The sequence below is a fragment of the Rhinoderma darwinii genome (assembly GCF_050947455.1).
Source record: "Rhinoderma darwinii isolate aRhiDar2 chromosome 11 unlocalized genomic scaffold, aRhiDar2.hap1 SUPER_11_unloc_2, whole genome shotgun sequence".
NCBI lineage: Eukaryota > Metazoa > Chordata > Amphibia > Anura > Rhinodermatidae > Rhinoderma > Rhinoderma darwinii.
In genome coordinates this window covers 83,904-108,896 of record NW_027461851.1, presented here as the reverse complement: position 1 = coordinate 108,896, position 24,993 = coordinate 83,904, and the positions used below count along the sequence as shown (strand labels likewise).

General features: G+C 45.5%; 1 protein-coding gene and 1 long non-coding RNA gene across 2 annotated transcripts in view; one reads left to right on the top strand and one right to left on the bottom strand.

The window, feature by feature from the left end:
- LOC142698029 (heat shock 70 kDa protein 12A-like) overlaps positions 1 to 24,993 on the top strand; it is a 58,296-nt gene that overhangs the window by 2,862 nt on the left and 30,441 nt on the right. Inside the window, exons 2-5 of the mRNA XM_075847763.1 lie at positions 14,193 to 14,281; positions 17,958 to 18,085; positions 19,482 to 19,668; positions 24,802 to 24,906. Coding sequence (XP_075703878.1) covers positions 14,193 to 14,281; positions 17,958 to 18,085; positions 19,482 to 19,668; positions 24,802 to 24,906 — 509 coding nt within the window. The remainder of the gene's footprint in view (positions 1 to 14,192; positions 14,282 to 17,957; positions 18,086 to 19,481; positions 19,669 to 24,801; positions 24,907 to 24,993) is intronic.
- Positions 18,354 to 24,925, bottom strand: LOC142698030 (uncharacterized). Its single transcript, XR_012865647.1, has 2 exons — positions 24,799 to 24,925; positions 18,354 to 18,651 (listed from the first exon to the last, which is right to left on the bottom strand). It is a non-coding gene; the product is annotated as an uncharacterized LOC142698030 (long non-coding RNA).

The following is a 24,993-nucleotide window of genomic DNA, read 5'->3' as shown; positions in this document are numbered from 1 at the left end:
TCCACCAGCAGAATAGTGAGTGCAGCTCTGGAGTATAGTACAGGATGTAACTCTGTACATAAATTACTTATCCTGTACTGATCCAGAGTTACATCCTGTACTATACTCCAGAGCTGCACTCACTATTCTGCTGGTGGAGTCACGGTGTACATACATTACTTATCCTGTACTGATCCACAGTGACTCCACCAGCAGAATAGTGATTGCAGCTCTGGAGTATAATACAGCATGTAACTCGGGATCAGTACAGGATAAGTAATGTAATTTTATGTACACAGTGACTCCACCAGCAGAATAAAGAGTGCAGCTCTGGAGTATAATACAGCATGTAACTCAGGATCAGTACAGGATAAGTAATGTAATTTTATGTACACAGTGACTCCACCAGCAGAATAGTGAGTGCAGCTCTGGAGTATAATACAGGATGTAACTCAGGAACAGTACAGAATAAGTAATATAATGTGTGTACACAGTGACTCCACCAGCAGAATAGCGAGTGCAGCTCTGAAGTATAATACAGGATATAACTCAGGATCAGTACAGGATAAGTAATGTAATGTATGTACACAGTGACTCCACCAGCAGAATAGTGAGTGCAGCTCTGGAGTATAGTACAGCATGTAACTCGGGATCAGTACAGGATAAGTAATGTAATTTTATGTACACAGTGACTCCACCAGCAGAATAGAGAGTGCAGCTCTGGAGTATAATACAGGATGTAACTCAGGATCAGTACAGGATAAGTAATGTATGTACACAGTGACTCCACCAGCAGAATAGTGAGTGTAGCTCTGGAGTATAATACAGGATGTAACTCAGGATCAGTACAGGATAAGTAATGTATGTACACAGCGACTGCACCAGCAGAATAGTGAGCGCAGCTCTGGAGTATAATACAGGATATAACTCAGGATCAGTACAGGATAAGTAATGTAATGTATGTACACAGTGACTAAACCAGCAGAATAGAGAGTGCAGCTCTGGAGTATAATACAGGATGTAACTCGGGATCAGTACAGGATAAGTAATGTATGTACACAGTGACTCCACCAGCAGAATAGTGAGTGCAGCTCTGGAGTATAATACAGGATATAACTCAGGATCCATACAGGATAAGTAATGTAATGTATGTACACAGTGACTCCACCAGCAGAATAGTGAGTGCAGCTCTGGAGTATAATACAGGATGTAACTCAGGATCAGTACAGGATAAGTAATGTAATGTATGCACACAGTGACTCCACCAGCACAATAGTGAGTGCAGCTCTGGAGTATAGTACAGGATGTAACTCAGGATCATTACTGGATAAGTAATGTAATGTACACAGTGACTCCACCAGCAGAATAGTGAGTGCAGCTCTGGAGTATAATACAGCATGTAACTCGGGATCAGTACAGGATAAGTAATGTAATTTTATGTACACAGTGACTCCACCAGCAGAATAGAGAGTGCAGCTCTGGAGTATAATACAGCATGTAACTCAGGATCAGTACAGGATAAGTAATGTAATGTATGTACACAGTGACTCCACCAGCAGAATAGAGAGTGCAGCTCTGGAGTATAATACAGGATGTAACTCGGGATCAGTACAGGATAAGTAATATAATGTACACAGTGACTCCACCAGCAGAATAGTGAGTACAGCTCTGGAGTATAATACAGGATGTAACTCAGGAACAGTACAGGATAAGTAATATAATGTGTGTACACAGCGACTCCACCAGCAGAATAGCGAGTGCAGCTCTGAAGTATAATACAGGATATAACGCAGGATCAGTACAGGATAAGTAATGTAATGTATGTACACATTGACTCCACCAGCAGAATAGTGAGTGCAGCTCTGGAGTATAATACAGGATGTAACTCAGGATCAGTACAGGATAAGTAATGTAATGTATGTACACAGTGACTCCACCAGCAGAATAGTGAGTGCAGCTCTGGAGTATAATACAGGATGTAACTCAGGATCAGTACAGGATAAGTAATGTATGTACACAGTGACTCCACCAGCAGAATAGTGAGTGTAGCTCTGGAGTATAATACAGGATGTAACTCAGGATCAGTACAGGATAAGTAATGTATGTACACAGCGACTGCACCAGCAGAATAGTGAGCGCAGCTCTGGAGTATAATACAGGATATAACTCAGGATCAGTACAGGATAAGTAATGTAATTTTATGTACACAGTGACTCCACCAGCAGAATAGTGAGTGCAGCTCTGGAGTATAATACAGGATGTAACTCAGGATCAGTACAGGATAAGTAATGTATGTACACAGTGACTCCACCAGCAGAATAGTGAGTGTAGCTCTGGAGTATAATACAGGATGTAACTCAGGATAAGTAATGTAATGTATGTACACAGCGACTGCACCAGCAGAATAGTGAGCGCAGCTCTGGAGTATAATACAGGATATAACTCAGGATCAGTACAGGATAAGTAATGTAATGTATGTACACAGTGACTCCACCAGCAGAATAGTGAGTGCAGCTCTGGAGTATAATACAGGATGTAACTCAGGAACAGTACAGGATAAGTAATATAATGTGTGTACACAGTGACTCCACCAGCAGAATAGTGAGTGCAGCTCTGGAGTATAATACAGGATGTAACTCAGGATCAGTACAGGATAAGTAATGTAATGTATGTACACAGTGACTCCACCAGCACAATAGTGAGTGCAGCTCTGGAGTATAGTACAGGATGTAACTCAGGATCAGTACAGGATAAGTAATGTAATGTATGTACACAGTGACTCCACCAGCAGAATAGTGAGTGCAGCTCTGGAGTATAATACAGGATGTAACTCAGGATCAGTACAGGATAAGTAATGTAATGTATGCACACAGTGACTCCACCAGCACAATAGTGAGTGCAGCTCTGGAGTATAGTACAGGATGTAACTCTGTACATATATTACTTATCCTGTACTGATCCAGAGTTACATCCTGTACTATACTCCAGAGCTGCACTCACTATTCTGCTGGTGGAGTCACGGTGTACATACATTACTTATCCTGTACTGATCCACAGTGACTCCACCAGCAGAATAGTGATTGCAGCTCTGGAGTATAATACAGCATGTAACTCGGGATCAGTACAGGATAAGTAATGTAATTTTATGTACACAGTGACTCCACCAGCAGAATAAAGAGTGCAGCTCTGGAGTATAATACAGCATGTAACTCAGGATCAGTACAGGATAAGTAATGTAATTTTATGTACACAGTGACTCCACCAGCAGAATAGTGAGTGCAGCTCTGGAGTATAATACAGGATGTAACTCAGGAACAGTACAGAATAAGTAATATAATGTGTGTACACAGTGACTCCACCAGCAGAATAGCGAGTGCAGCTCTGAAGTATAATACAGGATATAACTCAGGATCAGTACAGGATAAGTAATGTAATGTATGTACACAGTGACTCCACCAGCAGAATAGTGAGTGCAGCTCTGGAGTATAATGCAGGATGTAACTCAGGATCAGTACAGGATAAGTAATGTAATGTATGTACACAGTGACTCCACCAGCAGAATAGTGAGTGCAGCTCTGGAGTATAGTACAGGATGTAACTCGGGATCATTACTGGATAAGTAATGTAATGTACACCGTGACTCCACCAGCAGAATAGTGAGTGCAGCTCTGGAGTATAATACAGCATGTAACTCGGGATCAGTACAGGATAAGTAATGTAATTTTATGTACACAGTGACTCCACCAGCAGAATAGAGAGTGCAGCTCTGGAGTATAATACAGCATGTAACTCAGGATCAGTACAGGATAAGTAATGTAATTTTATGTACACAGTGACTCCACCAGCAGAATAGTGAGTGCAGCTCTGGAGTATAATACAGGATGTAACTCCGGATCAGTACAGGATAAGTAATGTATGTACACAGTGACTCCACCAGCAGAATAGTGAGTGTAGCTCTGGAGTATAATACAGGATGTAACTCAGGATCAGTACAGGATAAGTAATGTATGTACACAGCGACTGCACCAGCAGAATAGTGAGCGCAGCTCTGGAGTATAATACAGGATATAACTCAGGATCAGTACAGGATAAGTAATGTAATTTTATGTACACAGTGACTCCACCAGCAGAATAGTGAGTGCAGCTCTGGAGTATAATACAGGATATAACTCAGGATCAGTACAGGATAAGTAATGTAATGTATGTACACAGTGACTCCACCAGCAGAATAGAGAGTGCAGCTCTGGAGTATAATACAGGATGTAACTCGGGATCAGTACAGGATAAGTAATGTATGTACACAGTGACTCCACCAGCAGAATAGTGAGTGCAGCTCTGGAGTATAATACAGGATATAACTCAGGATCCATACAGGATAAGTAATGTAATGTATGTACACAGTGACTCCACCAGCAGAATAGTGAGTGCAGCTCTGGAGTATAATACAGGATGTAACTCAGGATCAGTACAGGATAAGTAATGTAATGTATGTACACAGTGACTCCACCAGCAGAATAGTGAGTGCAGCTCTAGAGTATAATACAGGATATAACTCAGGATCCATACAGGATAAGTAATGTATGTACACAGTGACTCCACCAGCAGAATAGTGAGTGCAGCTCTGGAGTATAGTACAGGATGTAACTCAGGATCATTACTGGATAAGTAATGTAATGTACACAGTGACTCCACCAGCAGAATAGTGAGTGCAGCTCTGGAGTATAATACAGCATGTAACTTGGGATCAGTACAGGATAAGTAATGTAATTTTATGTACACAGTGACTCCACCAGCAGAATAGAGAGTGCAGCTCTGGAGTATAATACAGCATGTAACTCAGGATCAGTACAGGATAAGTAATGTAATGTATGTACACAGTGACTCCACCAGCAGAATAGAGAGTGCAGCTCTGGAGTATAATACAGGATGTAACTCGGGATCAGTACAGGATAAGTAATGTAATGTATGTACACAGTGACTCCACCAGCAGAATAGTGAGTGCAGCTCTGGAGTATAATACAGGATGTAACTCAGGATCAGTACAGGATAAGTAATGTAATGTATGTACACAGTGACTCCACCAGCAGAATAGTGAGTGCAGCTCTGGAGTATAATACAGGATATAACTCCGGATCAGTACAGGAGAAGTAATGTATGTACACAGTGACTCCACCAGCAGAATAGTGAGTGCAGCTCTGGAGTATAGTACAGGATGTAACTCGGGATCAGTACAGGATAAGTAATGTATGTACACAGCGACTGCACCAGCAGAATAGTGAGCGCAGCTCTGGAGTATAATACAGGATATAACTCAGGATCAGTACAGGATAAGTAATGTAATTTTATGTACACAGTGACTCCACCTGCAGAATAGTGAGTGCAGCTCTGGAGTATAGTACAGGATGTAACTCAGGATCATTACTGGATAAGTAATGTAATGTACACAGTGACTCCACCAGCAGAATAGTGAGTACAGCTCTGGAGTATAGTACAGGATGTAACTCAGGATCATTACTGGATAAGTAATGTAATGTACACAGTGACTCCACCAGCAGAATAGTGAGTGCAGCTCTGGAGTATAATACAGGATGTAACTCAGGATCAGTAATGTAATGTATGTACACAGTGACTCCACCAGCAGAATAGTGAGTGCAGCTCTGGAGTATAATACAGCATGTAACTCAGGATCAGTACAGGATAAGTAATGTAATGTATGTACACAGTAACTCCACCAGCAGAATAGTGAGTGCAGCTCTGGAGTATAATACAGGATCTAACTCTGGATCAGTACAGGATAAGTAATGTAATATGTACACAGTGACTCCACCAGCAGAATAGTGAGTGCAGCTCTGGAGTATAATACAGGATGTAACTCAGGATCAGTACAGGATAAGTAATGTAATGTATGTACACAGTGACTCCACCAGCAGAATTGTGAGTGCAGCTCTGGAGTATAATACAGCATGTAACTCAGGATCAGTACAGGATAAGTAATGTAATGTATGTACACAGTAACTCCACCAGCAGAATAGTGAGTGCAGCTCTGGAGTATAATACAGGATCTAACTCAGGATCAGTACAGGATAAGTAATGTAATATGTACACAGTGACTCCACCAGCAGAATAGTGAGTGCAGCTCTGGAGTATAATACTTTTTTACACAGTATCTTCGCTGTTTATGGACAAAAGTATGTGCCCCCTCCACATTCCACCTACAGGAGTTTTTATGACGTCTCATTATAAATCCATAGACATTGGTTGTTCCCCCTTTGCTGTAAAACATCTTGCCCTCTTCTGGGGCTTTCTGCAAGATTTTGGGGTCTGTGGGAATTGTTGCCCCTTCATCCAGAAGATAATTTGGGGCTCGTAATCTCCTTTCTAGTTTATTATATATGTGTTGGTTGGGGTTAAGGTCAGGACCCTGTGCGGCTAATCAAGATCTTCCACCCAAAACTCCCCCAACCAACCAACCCGTATCTTTATGGAGCTTGACAGGATTAGATACACAGCTCAGCAGACAGTATCACACATGATAGGATTAGATACACAGCTCAGCAGACAATATGACACACAATAGGATTAGATACAGTGGGTCAGCAGACAGTATCACACATGACAGGATTAGATACACAGCTCAGCAGACCGTATCACACATGATAGGATTAGATACACAGCTCAGCAGACAGTATCACACATGACAGGATTAGATACACAGCTCAGCAGACAGTATCACACATGATAGGATTAGATACACCGCTCAGCAGACAGTATCACACATGACGGGATTAGATACACAGCTCAGCAGACAGTATCACACATGATAGGATTAGATACACAGCTCAGCAGACAGTATCACACATGATAGGATTAGATACAGTGGGTCAGCAGACAGTATGACACATGATAGGATTAGATACAGCAGCTCAGCAGACAGTATCACACATGATAGGATTAGATACACAGCTCAGCAGACAGTATCACACATGATAGGATTAGATACAGCAGCTCAGCAGAAAGTATCACACATGATAGGATTAGATACAGTGGGTCAGCAGACAGTATGACACATGATAGGATTAGATACAGCGGCTCAGCAGACAGTATCACACATGATAGGATTAGATACAGTGGGTCAGCAGACCGTATCACACATGATAGGATTAGATACAGGATTTTCACCTCCACCTGATCTTGATTTTTGGGACTTCAGGACTTGTTCACACATGGCGGTTTTTACTGTAGAACACGGTGCGTATTTTGCCGCGTTTTCCTGAGTGTTGGGGGATGGTGACGTCTCCTCTGATAAGCGCAGCAGGGATTGACATGTACGGAATTGCGCGGTGACTGTTGCTCGGGATATTTCCGCAGCGTGGATGAGACGTGGTGAGATGGCGCTCGCTTTGCTGCTGGTGAATTCTGCTGCGTGTTTTCTGTTCGGTTCCGCGTGGACGCGCACGGAGCCGCTCTTCACAATGGAGCACAGAACGAAGTCCGGATGTGGCAGAAGAGCTGACATTCCAGTCACATGAAGGGTTAACATGGGGGGGACGGAGGATGGGACAAGCTGCAGAGCGCCAGTGACCGGGACAGAACATCATTCATGTCGCTGCTTCCGGCCCCTGAGAGCGGCCCCTGAGAGCGGCCCCCGAGAGCAGCGTGTCCCGGATGATGGCGCAGAGGTTGGCGCTCCTATATTAGCCCATCATGGTCCCTGCCGCTCCTCTGTATTCTATGCGCCCCCCGGACCACCCACCACAACCTCATCAGCCGGATTTTACCATTGAACCGTTTAATGTTTCAGCTGAAAAAAAATAAAAAAGCGCTCGTCTGAATGAGCCTAATCTGGAAATCACGGAGACCCCGGAAACAGAAGGAAATAATGGCAATAGATATTCACCGTATGAAAAACACGGACCGTGAAGTCGGAAACTCTCTATCTCAGGAAAGTCGGATGCCCGGATCATTATCGTTAGGCCTCGTGTACACGAACGTAAAAACGGCGTAATTAAGGGCCCATGGACTTCTATTGGCCACAGGTATCTTCCCGTTTGCTTACCGGAAGGTGCCCGGGCCGTTGAAAAATCTGGAACAAACATGTCCTATGTCAGGCCGTAATTACGGCACGGGCAGCCCATAGAAGTCTATGGGGCACACGTAATTACAGGAGCGTTGCTAGGCGACGTCAGGGGAGAGTCACTGAGAGGAGGTAATAGTATTAAAAGTTACTACTTACCCAGAACTCCCTGCTTCTTCCTCCAGTCCGGCCTCCTGAGATGACGTTTCATCCCATGTGACCGCTGCAGCCAATCACAGGCCAATCACAGGCTGCAGCGGTCACATGGACTGCCGCATCATCCAGGGAGGTCGGGCTGGATGTCAGAGGAGGACGCGTCACCAAGACAACGGCCAGGGACGTATGAACTTCTTTTTCTTTCTATCGCTGCGTTCCAGCACTGATCAGCTGCCCCTTCTCTCTATCCTGCACTGATAGGCCGGGTTCACACACACACTATTTACGGACGTAATTTGGGCGTTTTAACCTCGAATTACGTCCGAAAATACTGCTTGTAAGCGCCGGCAAACATCTGCCCTTTTATTTGAATGGGCTTTACAATGTTCTGTGCCGACGGTCATTTTTTTACGCGCCGCTGTCAAAAGACGCCCGCATCAAAGAAGTGCCTGTCACTTCATGGGACGTAATTGGAGCCGTTTTCCATGGACTCCATAGAAAAACAGCTCCAATTACGTACGTAAAGGACGCAGCGAAAGACGCCTGCACTTGCCATTACGTCTGAAATTCTCCTGAAAACAGCTCCGTGATTTCGGCCATAATGGACGCTGCCGTGTGAACATACCCAAAGAGAGAAGGGGCTGCCAATTAGTGCAGAGAAAAGGGTCCATAAATACGGGTGGAATACTGGTGACCAATGGAGCCGTATTTGCGCCAGTATTTACAGGAGGGAAAAAATGCGTTGGTGTGAATGGGGCCTGCTAGACCATGGCTTTTTTTCCCTTCCTCTTTTCTTACATTTTTTTTTTTGTTTTTCTCTTTATTGTATTTTATGTAAATGTTATGATTAAAAATGAATTAAATAGGAGAAAAGAAACCAAAACATTTCAAAGTCCCGAGTATCGGTGACAACCTTCCTGTCCGTGCAGCGTCATTCACACAACGCTGAAAGAAATGGCCATTAAAAACGGATTAAATGTCGGTCACGGACGATTTGTATCAGTGTCGCCAAATTTTCATCCATTTCAAATCCGTCCGATCGTTTTCAATGGCCATAAAAAAAAACAAAAAAAAAAACACCCCACACAACGGATGAATTTCATTTGTCAGGGTTTGTTTTTTTCCCAAACCCCTGAAAACAACACAGTGCCCCTGTAGACAGTGCCCCTGTAGACAGTGCCCATATAGTGTTACCCCCTGTAGATAGTGCCCATATAGTGTTACCCCTGTAGATAGTGCCCATATAGTGTTACCCCCTGTAGATAGTGCCCATATAGTGTTACCCCCTGTAGATAGTGCCCATATAGTGTTACCCCCTGTAGATAGTGCCCATATAGTGTTAGTGCCCATATAGTGTTACCCCTGTAGATAGTGCCCATATAGTGTTACCCCCTGTAGATAGTGCCCATATAGTGTTACCCCCTGTAGATAGTGCCCATATAGTGTTACCCCCTGTAGATAGTGCCCATATAGTGTTACCCCTGTAGATAGTGCCCATATAGTGTTACCCCCTGTAGATAGTGCCCATATAGTGTTACCCCTGTAGATAGTGCCCATATAGTGTTACCCCCTGTAGATAGTGCCCATATAGTGTTACCCCCTGTAGATAGTGCCCATATAGTGTTACCCCCTGTAGATAGTGCCCATATAGTGTTACCCCTGTAGATAGTGCCCATATAGTGTTACCCCCTGTAGATAGTGCCCATATAGTGTTACCCCTGTAGATAGTGCCCATATAGTGTTACCCCCTGTAGATAGTGCCCATATAGTGTTACCCCCTGTAGATAGTGCCCATATAGTGTTACCCCCTGTAGATAGTGCCCATATAGTGTTACCCCTGTAGATAGTGCCCATATAGTGTTACCCCCTGTAGATGGTGCCCATATAGTGTTACCCCCTGTAGATGGTGCCCATATAGTGTTACCCCCTGTAGATGGTGCCCATATAGTGTTACCCCCTGTAGATGGTGCCCATATAGTGTTACCCCCTGTAGATGGTGCCCATATAGTGTTACCCCCTGTAGATGGTGCCCATATAGTGTTACCCCCTGTAGATGGTGCCCATATAGTGTTACCCCCTGTAGATGGTGCCCATATAGTGTTACCCCCTGTAGATGGTGCCCATATAGTGTTACCCCCTGTAGATGGTGCCCATATAGTGTTACCCCCTGTAGATGGTGCCCATATAGTGTTACCCCCTGTAGATGGTGCCCATATAGTTTTACCCCCTGTAGATGGTGCCCATATAGTGTTACCCCCTGTAGATGGTGCCCATATAGTGTTACCCCCTGTAGATGGTGCCCATATAGTGTTACCCCCTGTAGATGGTGCCCATATAGTGTTACCCCCTGTAGATGGTGCCCATATAGTGTTACCCCCTGTAGATGGTGCCCATATAGTGTTACCCCCTGTAGATGGTGCCCATATAGTGTTACCCCCTGTAGATGGTGCCCATATAGTGTTACCCCCTGTAGATGGTGCCCATATAGTGTTACCCCCTGTAGATGGTGCCCATATAGTGTTACCCCCTGTAGATGGTGCCCATATAGTGTTACCCCCTGTAGATGGTGCCCATATAGTGTTACCCCCTGTAGATGGTGCCCATATAGTGTTACCCCCTGTAGATGGTGCCCATATAGTGTTACCCCCTGTAGATGGTGCCCATATAGTGTTACCCCCTGTAGATGGTGCCCATATAGTGTTACCCCCTGTAGATAGTGCCCATATAGTGTTACCCCCTGTAGATAGTGCCCATATAGTGTTAGTGCCCATATAGTGTTACCCCTGTAGATAGTGCCCATATAGTGTTACCCCCTGTAGATAGTGCCCATATAGTGTTACCCCTGTAGATAGTGCCCATATAGTGTTACCCCCTGTAGATAGTGCCCATATAGTGTTACCCCCTGTAGATAGTGCCCATATAGTGTTACCCCCTGTAGATAGTGCCCATATAGTGTTACCCCCTGTAGATAGTGCCCATATAGTGTTACCCCTGTAGATAGTGCCCATATAGTGTTACCCCCTGTAGATAGTGCCCATATAGTGTTACCCCTGTAGATAGTGCCCATATAGTGTTACCCCTGTAGATGGTGCCCATATAGTGTTACCCCCTGTAGATGGTGCCCATATAGTGTTACCCCCTGTAGATGGTGCCCATATAGTGTTACCCCCTGTAGATGGTGCCCATATAGTGTTACCCCCTGTAGATGGTGCCCATATAGTGTTACCCCCTGTAGATGGTGCCCATATAGTGTTACCCCCTGTAGATGGTGCCCATATAGTGTTACCCCCTGTAGATGGTGCCCATATAGTGTTACCCCCTGTAGATGGTGCCCATATAGTGTTACCCCCTGTAGATGGTGCCCATATAGTGTTACCCCCTGTAGATGGTGCCCATATAGTGTTACCCCCTGTAGATGGTGCCCATATAGTGTTACCCCCTGTAGATGGTGCCCATATAGTGTTACCCCCTGTAGATGGTGCCCATATAGTGTTACCCCCTGTAGATGGTGCCCATATAGTGTTACCCCCTGTAGATGGTGCCCATATAGTGTTACCCCCTGTAGATGGTGCCCATATAGTGTTACCCCCTGTAGATGGTGCCCATATAGTGTTACCCCCTGTAGATGGTGCCCATATAGTGTTACCCCCTGTAGATGGTGCCCATATAGTGTTACCCCCTGTAGATGGTGCCCATATAGTGTTACCCCCTGTAGATGGTGCCCATATAGTGTTACCCCCTGTAGATGGTGCCCATATAGTGTTACCCCCTGTAGATGGTGCCCATATAGTGTTACCCCCTGTAGATGGTGCCCATATAGTGTTACCCCCTGTAGATGATGCCCATATAGTGTTACCCCCTGTAGATGGTGCCCATATAGTGTTACCCCCTGTAGATGGTGCCCATATAGTGTTACCCCCTGTAGATGGTGCCCATATAGTGTTACCCCCTGTAGATGGTGCCCATATAGTGTTACCCCCTGTAGATAGTGCCCATATAGTGTTACCCCCTGTAGATAGTGCCCATATAGTGTTACCCCTGTAGATAGTGCCCATATAGTGTTACCCCCTGTAGATGGTGCCCATATATTGTTACCCCCTGTAGATGGTGCCCATATAGTGTTACCCCCTGTAGATGGTGCCCCTGTAGTTACCCCAGTAGATGGTGCCCATATAGTGTTACCCCTGTAGATAGTGCCCATATAGTGTTACCCCTGTAGATAGTGCCCATATAGTGTTACCCCCTGTAGATGGTGCCCATATAGTGTTACCCCCTGTAGATGGTGCCCATATATTGTTACCCCCTGTAGATGGTGCCCATATAGTGTTACCCCCTGTAGATGGTGCCCCAGTAGATGGTGCCCATATAGTGTTACCCCTGTAGATAGTGCCCATATAGTGTTACCCCTGTAGTTGGTGCCCATATAGTGTTACCCCTGTAGATAGTGCCCATATAGTGTAACCCCTGTAGATAGTGCCCATATAGTGTTACCCCCTGTAGATGGTGCCCCTGTAGATGGTGCCCATATAGTGTTACCCCTGTAGTTGGTGCCCATATAGTGTTACCCCTGTAGTTAGTGCCCATATAGTGTAACCCCCTGTAGATAGTGCCCATATAGTGTAACCCCTGTAGATAGTGCCCATATAGTGTTACCCCCTGTAGATGGTGCCCATATAGTGTTACCCCCCTGTAGATGGTGCCCATATAGTGTTACCCCCTGTAGATTGTGCCCATATAGTGTTACCCCTGTAGATGGTGCCCATATAGTGTTACCCCTGTAGATGGTGCCCATATAGTGTTTCCCCTGTAGATGGTGCCCATATAGTGTTACCCCTGTAGATGGTGCCCATATAGTGTTTCCCCTGTAGATGGTGCCCATATAGTGTTACCCCTGTAGATGGTGCCCATATAGTGTAACCCCCTGTAGATGGTGCCCATATAGTGTAACCCCCTGTAGATGGTGCCCATATAGTGTAACCCCCTGTAGATGGTGCCCATATAGTGTAACCCCCTGTAGATGGTGCCCATATAGTGTAACCCCCTGTAGATGGTGCCCATATAGTGTAACCCCCTGTAGATGGTGCCCATATAGTGTAATCCCCTGTAGATGGTGCCCATATAGTGTAACCCCCTGTAGATGGTGCCCATATAGTGTAACCCCTGTAGATGGTGCCCATATAGTGTAACCCCCTGTAGATAGCACCACACACCCTAACCTATAGATAACACCATTGGGGCTCCCTCTATGAGTGGAATCCGCTCCTGGAGGAGCCTCTGACATCACTGTCCATATATGGACAGTGACATCAAGGTCTTCCCCGGGCTCAACGCTTATGGTATCGCTGTCCCTGGGGGTCCCGTTGTGTGGACCTGGATCTGTTTCTAACAGCACAAGGATTGATTTCTGTAAAACAGATCCAATAACTGCTATGGGGCCCCGAACATGCGCTATGTTTTGACGGATAGTATTCATGGGTCTGTATAAAATAAAACACTGTGAACGCAGCCCTAGAACTCCGTTGTTCTGTAGACGGCCGTGTGACCGCAGCCGACCTTCTGACTCAGCTTTTTTGTTTTCTTCTCCGTTCACACCCAAAGTGAAAGTCAATGTTTATTGTCTTCCTTATCTGATTGTGGTTTAGCTCCTCCCCTTCACCTGTCATGTGACCTGCAGTAAGCACTGACTCTCGCATGAGCTCCCACAATGCACTGCTCTCTGGTAACAGGACCAGCGTTTCATGTGGAGTTTCCCTCTCCGTTCTATATGTGACCTGCGGTACGTCTGTATGTAGGATGTGACTTATAGGGTATTCCACAGGATACAAGCCTCACCTCTGGACCCCCACCTATCAGAGGAGCGGGGGTCCCGCTGACCTCCCCATAGTGGAGGGTCCTAGAGGTGTAATATGGGGATACCCCTCCTAAGCTTCTGGTCATTGTGGGTCTCGTGACACAAGAGCTGACACTCTGTTCTTTCTTGCAGAGAGGGTCTCCACCTCCGCCTACTCGTCACCAGCGCGGAGTTTGGGGGATCCGGGGATAACGCCGCTGTCGCCCTCACATATCATTGCGGTAAGTAACGATTCCTCAGCTCTGATCAGGTATATGGAGGAGTATAACCCTCATCAGTCTCCCGCAGCACGGGATCGGCTCCGGTCATGTGACTTTGGGATTTACTTTTCATTGAATATTTTGCATTAATAGAAAAAAAAAAAACCTCAAATACAAAAACCAAACGTTGCGGATCAGTCGCTGATAAAACGGCTACGTGTGGAGTCGCCCGATACAAAGTGCAACATTGTATCATAAACTGCCGGTATACAGCCACATGTGGGGGTATGTGAGGGGCCGCCATCACCGATCCGGCGCAAAATCTCAGAGACCATAGCGCAGCATTCTACATTATTGTATCCGGGAAAACCACGGACACCGCGGCGGAACCAAATAAAGTCAACGGTGTCCGTGGTGCAACAGAACCGGCAGAACGGGAAAACCTGACCCAGGTGTGAACAGGGCCCTACGCTGAATCCCATATTGTGTTATCCAGGACTCACACCATGTCTTATACTCCAGTCACTGCCGGAGCTGCAGTCAGAATTCTGCTAGTTATCAAAGAGCAGTGCATTGTGGGAGCTCAGGTGATGGTTACACAGCTGTGCTGAGTTGTCAGGTCTCATGATAGTGGAGTGGGGAAGAAGGGTGATCTGTAAATAGCCGAATTGTGACTGCAGCTCTGCATGTGACTGGAGTATGGCATGATGTAGCAGCAGAATTATGACTGCAGCTCTGGATGTGACTGGAGTATAAGGGCGGGTTCACACATAGCGGAATTTCACTTAAATTCCGCTGCGGACACTCCGCAGCGTTAATCCGCAGCGGAGCCGTTTCTCCATTGACTTTCACTTTAATTTAGCAGTGTTCGTTTACACGATGCGTACAATTCCGCTGCGGAGCATAGGCTGCGGAGCGGAATTTGGTGTCCGCAGCATGCTCTGTCTGTTGCGGAGCAGTAGCGGACTCATGGCGGAATTTCTCCATTGACTTCAATGGAGATTCTAAGTTCCGCAATGAAGTCCGCAGCTGTCATGCACATGTTATGTGTGCTGCGGATGCGTTTTGCTTTTTTAACTTGACATTTCTTCATTCTGGCTGGACCTATGTATTTCTAGGTCTACAGCCAGACTGAGGAAGTCAATGGGGCTCCCGTAATGACGGGAGCGTTGCTAGGAGACGTCAGTAAATAGTCACTGTCCAGGGTGCTGAAAGAGTTACGCGATCGGCAGTAACTGTTTCTGCACCCGGGACAGTGACTACCGATCCCAATATACATGTATCTGTAAAAAAACATATAAGTTCATACTTACCGAGAACTCCCTGCTTCTGTCTCCAGTCCGGCCTCCCAGGATGACGTTTCAGTCTAAGTGACGGCTGCAGCCAATCACAGGCCAAGCACAGGCTGCAGCGGTCACATGGACTGGCGCGTCATCCAGGGAGGTCGGGCTGGATGCCGAAAGAGGGACGCGTCACCAAGACAACGGGCGGTAAGTATGAATTTCTTTGACTTTCACTAGGGAAAGTGCTGTCCCTTCTCTCTATCCTGCACTGAATAGGGAGAAGAGAAGCACTTTTCCTGCAGTCCGCAGCGGCCAGTCCGCATCAATTTTCTGCACATTTTGTGCAGATCCGCTGCAGAATCTGCAACGCAGATTCTGTGCGGCATTGATGCGGACAGTTGCGGAGGAATTCCGCCATGTGTGGTCATGCCCTAAGGCATGATGTATCAGCAGAATTGTGACTACAGCTCTTGATGTGACTGGAGTATATGACAAGGAGTCACTCTGTGCAGGTTTCCTGGACTTGTCCGTGTTGTATGGAGATTTGTCCTGTGAAGTGTTGGGGCAGCTTGGGTTGTGTTTGGAGCTGCTGCCTCATATCCGTTACTGTAGAGTTCTGCGTTATGTGGAGTGCGACTCCCATCGTCCTTCAGATTGATGAGGGATCAGTAATTATTTATGATGCAGATGCCGGTTCCTGTATCCGGACGCTGCGGGTCCCGGGGGGGAGATTCAGGGTCAGATGGGTCACACTTACGGGATTGATCATTCTCCTTCTGGGAACGTGCCAGACCGCGGGTCACATGACCGTTCTATCCTGGCGCCATTCATCGCTGATATGGGGGTCTGATCATTTATAGATTGCTGTACCGTCACCCTCAGCATTTTTAGGGGTCCTCCGGGATTAGACACTGATGGCTCGTCCTCGGGTTATGTCATCATTATCTGATTGGTGGGGGTCCGACCTCCGGGACCTGCGCTGATCAGGATTTCCCATCAATGTCTGTCTCAAAGATTTTGAAACTGATCCTCTGCGTTCTGCCCAGTGCTGGGTCTGAGGGGGCGGGGCATGACACAGGGAAGAAGCTGAGAAAGCCCCGCCCCCAGGCACAGCAGAGTGGATCCGTTTTTCTTGGACTGTTCCTTTGATTGGCTCATCCAGTCCAATGTAAATAAAACATTTATAATAAAGTTCTGCAACTTTCTAATAGTCGTTTCTATTCCTGACAAGTGAAGATCTCTGCTTGCTGTTAGTAAGTGGGAATTTTTTCTTGTTTACATCCGGAGGCTGAATACCTGTCCTGAGCTGGTCCTGGTTACAATGTGTCGGTGTAGATATGAGCGCTCCGAGGTTTGTGGTGTTCAGCTCACTGAGAAGTGTCTGCACTGTTACATTGTAACTAACCCTCAGCTGTGAGCAGTATTAGGTTAGGAGTCTGTGGAGAGTACCATTCACTGACAGAAAGCAGAGATCTTGAAAATGGTGGAGAATTGAAACAAAAATGAAAACACTTTATATGGCAGGAATGGTGTCAGCTGCGGCGTATTTATCAGACGTATTTCGGAACACGTCGGCGTGAGTTTTTGGTGCCTGTTCCAACACTTTTCAGATGCATTTTCATGATTTACCGATTCTTTTCAGAAGACACCAGTCACATCCAGAGCTGCAGTCAGAATCTTGCTGGTTTGCTATTGGCTCTTGTGCTGGAGGTCCTCGCTTCTCCCTGCCGCCCCCTGCTGGTCTATTGTGTGCACAAAGCATGTTATTCTGTCATTGTAGCAGGTTGTATCTGACCACGAGGATTGCAGATGCTGCTCTGGGTGTGATTGGAGAAGGAATTTCTGTGTAGATTTATCTTGGTTAATGGGGAGCTGTGATCTGACCACGTCCTGCCCCCGTTATTGCTGCATAACAAGGCCGAGTCTGGGAAAGCTGGGTGGTGATCGGCGTGAGCTCTGTAATAGCCGACATGTTGCTGGACACCCAGCTTTCCCAGAGACTGATCTAACTAAGAAAAAGCGGAATAGAGTCCGGAGTCTGGGAAAGTAGAGGCTACAATAGGGACATATTGAGGATCACCCAGCTTTCCCAGAAACAGGTGCAACAGAAAATAATGTAACAGCTGAGTGGCAAATCTGCCTCTTCTATCAAGGAGTCTGGGAAAGCTGGGTGACCAGTAACAGCCATATTAGTTGACACCCATCTTTCCCATAGCAGAATTGACTTTTCTAGAATTGGACAGGTTGACATGCCACTCAGGAGTCCGGGAAAGCTGGGTGACCAGCACTGTGGACTCTGTAATGGCAGAGGTCAGGATTTTTGGGGAATTTGACCCTGTAGTAATTTGCACGTGATCGGCTGCAGGATTTCGGTCACACAGGGGTTAACTGTCCCTTGTCCCCTCCCCCTCCAGAAAGACTCGGAGAGCGGCGCGGCGGAGGAGCAGAACTTCTCGGTGGTCGTTGCCGTTGATTTCGGCACCACATCCAGCGGTTACGCCTTCGCCTTCTCCAAAGAGCCGGAATGTATTCACATAATGAGGTAACATCCGCAGTGCAGGGGGCACATACTTTATACCCTCCGCAGCGGGCAGGGAATCGGTGACATCAGCCCCTCCCCCAGCCGTCTCCTGCCGCAGACCTGTCCTCAGCATCACGTGCGCTGCAAAGCTGAGGGAAGACGGCGGACAGATGTCAGGAGAACCGGACTGGTCATAGTGACTGGTCGCGGCGTGTTCGGCTCCGGTTACACAGACGCCAGTTTAATGAATCCGTTTTTTCGCCCGTAAACGTTAATTGTAAAAAAAATGGAATTGGAAACCGCAGTTTTTACCAGAATGAGTTGCGCAGTTTTTACATAGACGTCAGTAGGACGCAGACGGCGGAATCGGCATCGTTTTCTGCTCTAATTCTGTGCGACAAAATAGCGTCATGATGAGCGATAGTCTGCGGAGGTCACATGATGAGCGATAGTCTGCGGAGGTCACATGATGAGCGATAGTCTGCGGAGGTCACATGATGAGCGATAGTCTGCGGAGGTCACATGATGAGCGATAGTCTGCGGAGGTCACATGATGAGCGATAGTCTGCGGAGGTCACGCGACACACCTGCAAAGCACGTAAGATAGTCAGGACCTCCTAACATCATCATCGATGGGCAGGAACAAAGCCGACAAACCCAGCGATGCAGCAGAGCTCTGCGGGCACCAGTATATATGCAAACATGGACTATATGGATTATTTTACACTCCTGCGGTATCTCGGCTACTTGGACGTGTGAGGTTCCCAGCGCTGATTCTCATCACATGACGTGCGCCCCCTGACACCACGAGGCGACCTACAGTAGCGTTAGATATAGGGGGGCTGCACCCAGAGAACAGACAGGACTCATCCTATAACTAGCCGAGCGAGTCCACCGATCAATGAGACGAGGTCTGCGGGGGTCTCTGTACAGCAGGAGGGGACAATCAGACGTGCGGGGAGCGGCGGGCGCACTGCGGCTGACATACACCCCCCACACCGCAGCGTAATCTCCAGGACCGGACCAGTCCCCTATAGACGACAATCCATCACTGTAATAAGTTCAGCAGATTTCTAATAGACTTTGTGTTTCATTTCCTTGTCATTGTCCAGATCTGACAGTTTGTTACAATGTATCAGTCTGGAGTCCAGGGAAGTTACCTCAGAGTGTTGTCTAGACTAAATGTAACTGTAACAAATATTGGGTATCTAAAAGGTTCACCGTCTCTGCATTTAAAAATAATGCACTTATTCACTGACAGCAAGCGGATATCTTTGTGAGGAATTGAAACACAAAGTCTATTACAAGTTGTAGACCTTTTCATTCCTCTACTGATATCCACCGATCTGTCGTTACAATAAAACCCCCACAATCCCCCAGGTGGATTCTCATGTGATGACCGTATATTACTCTGCAGGAGATGGGAAGGGGGAGACCCCGGAGTGTCCAACCAGAAGACCCCGACCACCATGCTCCTCATGCCCGACAGGAAGTTCCACAGCTTCGGCTTTGCTGCCCGGGATTTTTATCATGACCTGGAACCCAGCGAGTCCAAACAATGGCTGTACTTCGAGAAGTTCAAGATGAAGCTGCACAGCAGCACGGTGAGGGGTGACCCTGAATGTAGAGTATGAAGGTGGGTGAGTGGTGACCCTGAATGTAGAGTATGAAGGCGGGTGAGAGGTGACCCTGAATGTAGAGTATGAAGGCGGGTGAGGGGTGACCCTGAATGTAGAGTATGAAGGTGGGTGAGTGGTGACCCTGAATGTAGAGTATGAAGGCGGGTGAGAGGTGACCCTGAATGTAGAGTATGAAGGCGGGTGAGGGGTGACCCTGAATGTAGAGTATGAAGGCGGGTGAGTGATGACCCTGAATGTAGAGTATGAAGGCGGGTGAGTGATGACCCTGAATGTAGAGTATGAAGGCGGGTGAGTGATGACCCTGAATGTAGAGTATGAAGGCGGGTGAGTGATGACCCTGAATGTAGAGTATGAAGGCGGGTGAGTGATGACCCTGAATGTAGAGTATGAAGGCGGGTGAGTGATGACCCTGAATGTAGAGTATGAAGGCGGGTGAGTGATGACCCTGAATGTAGAGTATGAAGGCGGGTGAGTGGTGACCCTGAATGTAGAGTATGAAGGCGGGTGAGTGGTGACCCTGAATGTAGAGTATGAAGGCGGGTGAGGGGTGACCCTGAATGTAGAGTATGAAGGCGGGTGAGTGGTGACCCTGAATGTAGAGTATGAAGGCGGGTGAGTGATGACCCTGAATGTAGAGTATGAAGGCGGGTGAGTGATGACCCTGAATGTAGAGTATGAAGGCGGGTGAGTGATGACCCTGAATGTAGAGTATGAAGGCGGGTGAGTGATGACCCTGAATGTAGAGTATGAAGGCGGGTGAGGGGTGACCCTGAATGTAGAGTATGAAGGCGGGTGAGTGATGACCCTGAATGTAGAGTATGAAGGCGGGTGAGTGGTGACCCTGAATGTAGAGTATGAAGGCGGGTGAGTGGTGACCCTGAATGTAGAGTATGAAGGCGGGTGAGAGGTGACCCTGAATGTACAGTATGAAGGCGGGTGAGGGGTGACCCTGAATGTAGAGTATGAAGGCGGGTGAGGGGTGACCCTGAATGTAGCGTATGAAGGCGGGTGAGGGGTGACCCTGAATGTAGAGTATGAAGGCGGGTGAGGGGTGACCCTGAATGTAGCGTATGAAGGCGGGTGAGGGGTGACCCTGAATGTAGAGTATGAAGGCGGGTGAGGGGTGACCCTGAATGTAGAGTATGAAGGCGGGTGAGGGGTGACCCTGAATGTAGAGTATGAAGGCGGGTGAGGGGTGACCCTGAATGTAGAGTATGAAGGCGGGTGAGGGGTGACCCTGAATGTAGAGTATGAAGGCGGGTGAGGGGTGACCCTGAATGTAGAGTATGAAGGCGGGTGAGAGGTGACCCTGAATGTAGAGTATGAAGGCGGGTGAGGGGTGACCCTGAATGTAGAGTATGAAGGCGGGTGAGGGATGACCCTGAATGTAGAGTATGAAGGCGGGTGAGTGATGACCCTGAATGTAGAGTATGAAGGCGGGTGAGTGATGACCCTGAATGTAGAGTATGAAGGCGGGTGAGTGATGACCCTGAATGTAGAGTATGAAGGCGGGTGAGTGGTGACCCTGAATGTACAGTATGAAGGCGGGTGAGGGGTGACCCTGAATGTACAGTATGAAGGCGGGTGAGGGGTGACCCTGAATGTAGAGTATGAAGGCGGGTGAGGGGTGACCCTGAATGTAGAGTATGAAGGCGGGTGAGGGGTGACCCTGAATGTAGAGTATGAAGGCGGGTGAGGGGTGACCCTGAATGTAGAGTATGAAGGCGGGTGAGGGGTGACCCTGAATGTAGAGTATGAAGGCGGGTGAGGGGTGACCCTGAATGTAGAGTATGAAGGTGGGTGAGGGGTGACCCTGAATGTAGAGTATGAAGGTGGGTGAGGGGTGACCCTGAATGTAGAGTATGAAGGCGGGTGAGGGGTGACCCTGAATGTAGAGTATGAAGGCGGGTGAGGGGTGACCCTGAATGTAGAGTATGAATGCGGGTGTGGGGTGACCCTGAATGTAGAGAAGGCGGGTGAGTGATGGCCCTGAATGTAGAGTATGAAGGCGGGTGAGTGATGGCCCTGAATGTACAGTATGAAGGCGGGTGAGGGGTGACGAGGTGGAGTTATAGGGTATAATAAAGAGCGATCAGTGCAAATCACGACACATCATCACATTTAACTATACATCATTACGTGTAACTATACATCATACATATACATCATCACATGTAACTAACTATACATCATACATCACGTGTAACTACATCATACATCATTACGTGTAACTATACATCATCACATGCAATCATACGTCATCACATGTAGCTACATCATACATCATCACATGTAACTATACATCATACCCCATCACATGTAACTATTATACATCATCACATGGAACTATACATCATACCCCATCACATGTAACTATACATCATACATCATCACATGTAACTATACATCATACATCATCACATGTAACTATACATCATCACATGTAACTATACATCATCACATGTAACTATACATCACGTGTAACTATACATCATACATCACGTGTAACTATACATCATACATCACATGTAACTACATCATACATCACATGTAACTATACATCATACATCACGTGTAACGACATCATACATATACATCATACATCACGTGTAACTACATCATACATCATTACGTGTAACTACATCATCACGTGTAACTATACATCATCACGTGAACTATACATCATACATCACGTGTAACTACATCATACATCATTACGTGTAACTATACATCATCACATGTAACTATACATCATACATCATCACATGTAACTATACATCATCACATGTAACTATACATCACGTGTAACTATACATCATACATCACGTGTAACTATACATCATACATCACATGTAACTACATCATACATCACATGTAACTATACATCATACATCACGTGTAACGACATCATACATATACATCATACATCATACATCACGTGTAACTACATCATACATCATTACGTGTAACTACATCATCACGTGTAACTATACATCATCACGTGAACTATACATCATACATCACGTGTAATTACATCATACATCATTACGTGTAACTATACATCATTACGTGTAACTATACATCATCACGTGTAACTATACATCATCACATGCAATCATACATCATCACATGTAACTATACATCATACCCCATCACATGTAACTATACATAATCACATGTAACTATACATCATACATCACATGTAACTATACATCATACATCATCACATGTAACTATACATCATACATATACATCATACAGCATCACATGCAATCATACATCATTACGTGTAACTATACATGATACATCATCACGTATAACTATACATCATACATCATCACGTGTAACTATACATCATACATCATCACGTGTAACTATACATCATACATCATCACGTGTAACTATACATCATACATCATCACATGTAACTATAAATCATACATCACATGTAACTATACATCATCACGTGTAACTATACATCATACATCACGTGTAACTACATCATACATCATCACGTGTAACTATACATCATACATCATCACATGTAACTATAAATCATACATCACATGTAACTATAAATCATACATCACATGTAACTATACATCATACATCACGTGTAACTACATCATACATATACATCATCACATGTAACTACATCATACATCATTACGTGTAACTATACATACATCATCACGTGTAACTATAAATCATCACATGTAACTATACATCATACATCATCACATGTAACTAGACATCATACAGCATCACATGCAATCATACATCATTACATGTAACTATACATCATACATCATCACATGTATATACATCATACACAATCACATGTAACTATACATCATACATCATCACATGTAACTACATCATACATCATCACAGGTAAACTATACATCATCACATGCAATCATACATCACATGTAACTATACATCATCACATGTAACTACATCATACATCATCACAGGTAAACTATACATCATCACATGCAATCATACATCACATGTAACTATACATCATACATCATCACAGGTAACTTATACATCATCACATGCAATCATACATCACATGTAACTATACATCATCACAGGTAAACTATACATCATCACATGCAATCATACATCACATGTAACTATACATCATCACATGTAACTACATCATACATCATCACAGGTAAACTATACATCATCACATGCAATCATACATCACATGTAACTATACATCATACATCATCACAGGTAACTACATCATCACATGCAATCATACATCACATGTAACTATACATCATACATCATCACAGGTAACTTATACATCATCACATGCAATCATACATCACATGTAACTATACATCATCACAGGTAAACTATACATCATCACATGCAATCATACATCACATGTAACTATACATCATCACATGTAACTACATCATACATCATCACAGGTAAACTATACATCATCACATGCAATCATACATCACATGTAACTATACATCATACATCATCACAGGTAACTTATACATCATCACATGCAATCATACATCACATGTAACTATACATCATCACAGGTAAACTATACATCATCACATGCAATCATACATCACATGTAACTATACATCATACATCATCACAGGTAACTTATACATCATCACATGCAATCATACATCACATGTAACTATACATCATCACAGGTAAACTATACATCATCACATGCAATCATACATCACATGTAACTATACATCATCACATGTAACTACATCATACATCATCACAGGTAAACTATACATCATCACATGCAATCATACATCACATGTAACTATACATCATACATCATCACAGGTAACTACATCATCACATGCAATCATACATCACATGTAACTATACATCATACATCATCACATCATCACATGCAATCATACATCACATGTAACTATACATCATCACATGCAATCATACATCACATGTAACTATACATCATACAAGAAATGAACATTTTCATTGATAAAAGTAGAAATGATGCGTTCAATCAGATTCCTGCGAGTCATTAATATGTAACTTTATAACTGAGAGATAATTCTCGTGTCTCACCAGGACCTGACGATGGAGACCGATCTGATAGCTGCCAATGGGAAGAAGGTGAAGGCACTGCAGGTTTTCGCCTACGCTCTGCAGTACTTCAAGGAACAGGCGCTGAAGGTGAGAGGGGGGGTTAGATGATGTCACACTGAGATATACCGGAGGAGGGGATGATGTCACACTGAGATATACCGGAGGAGGGGATGA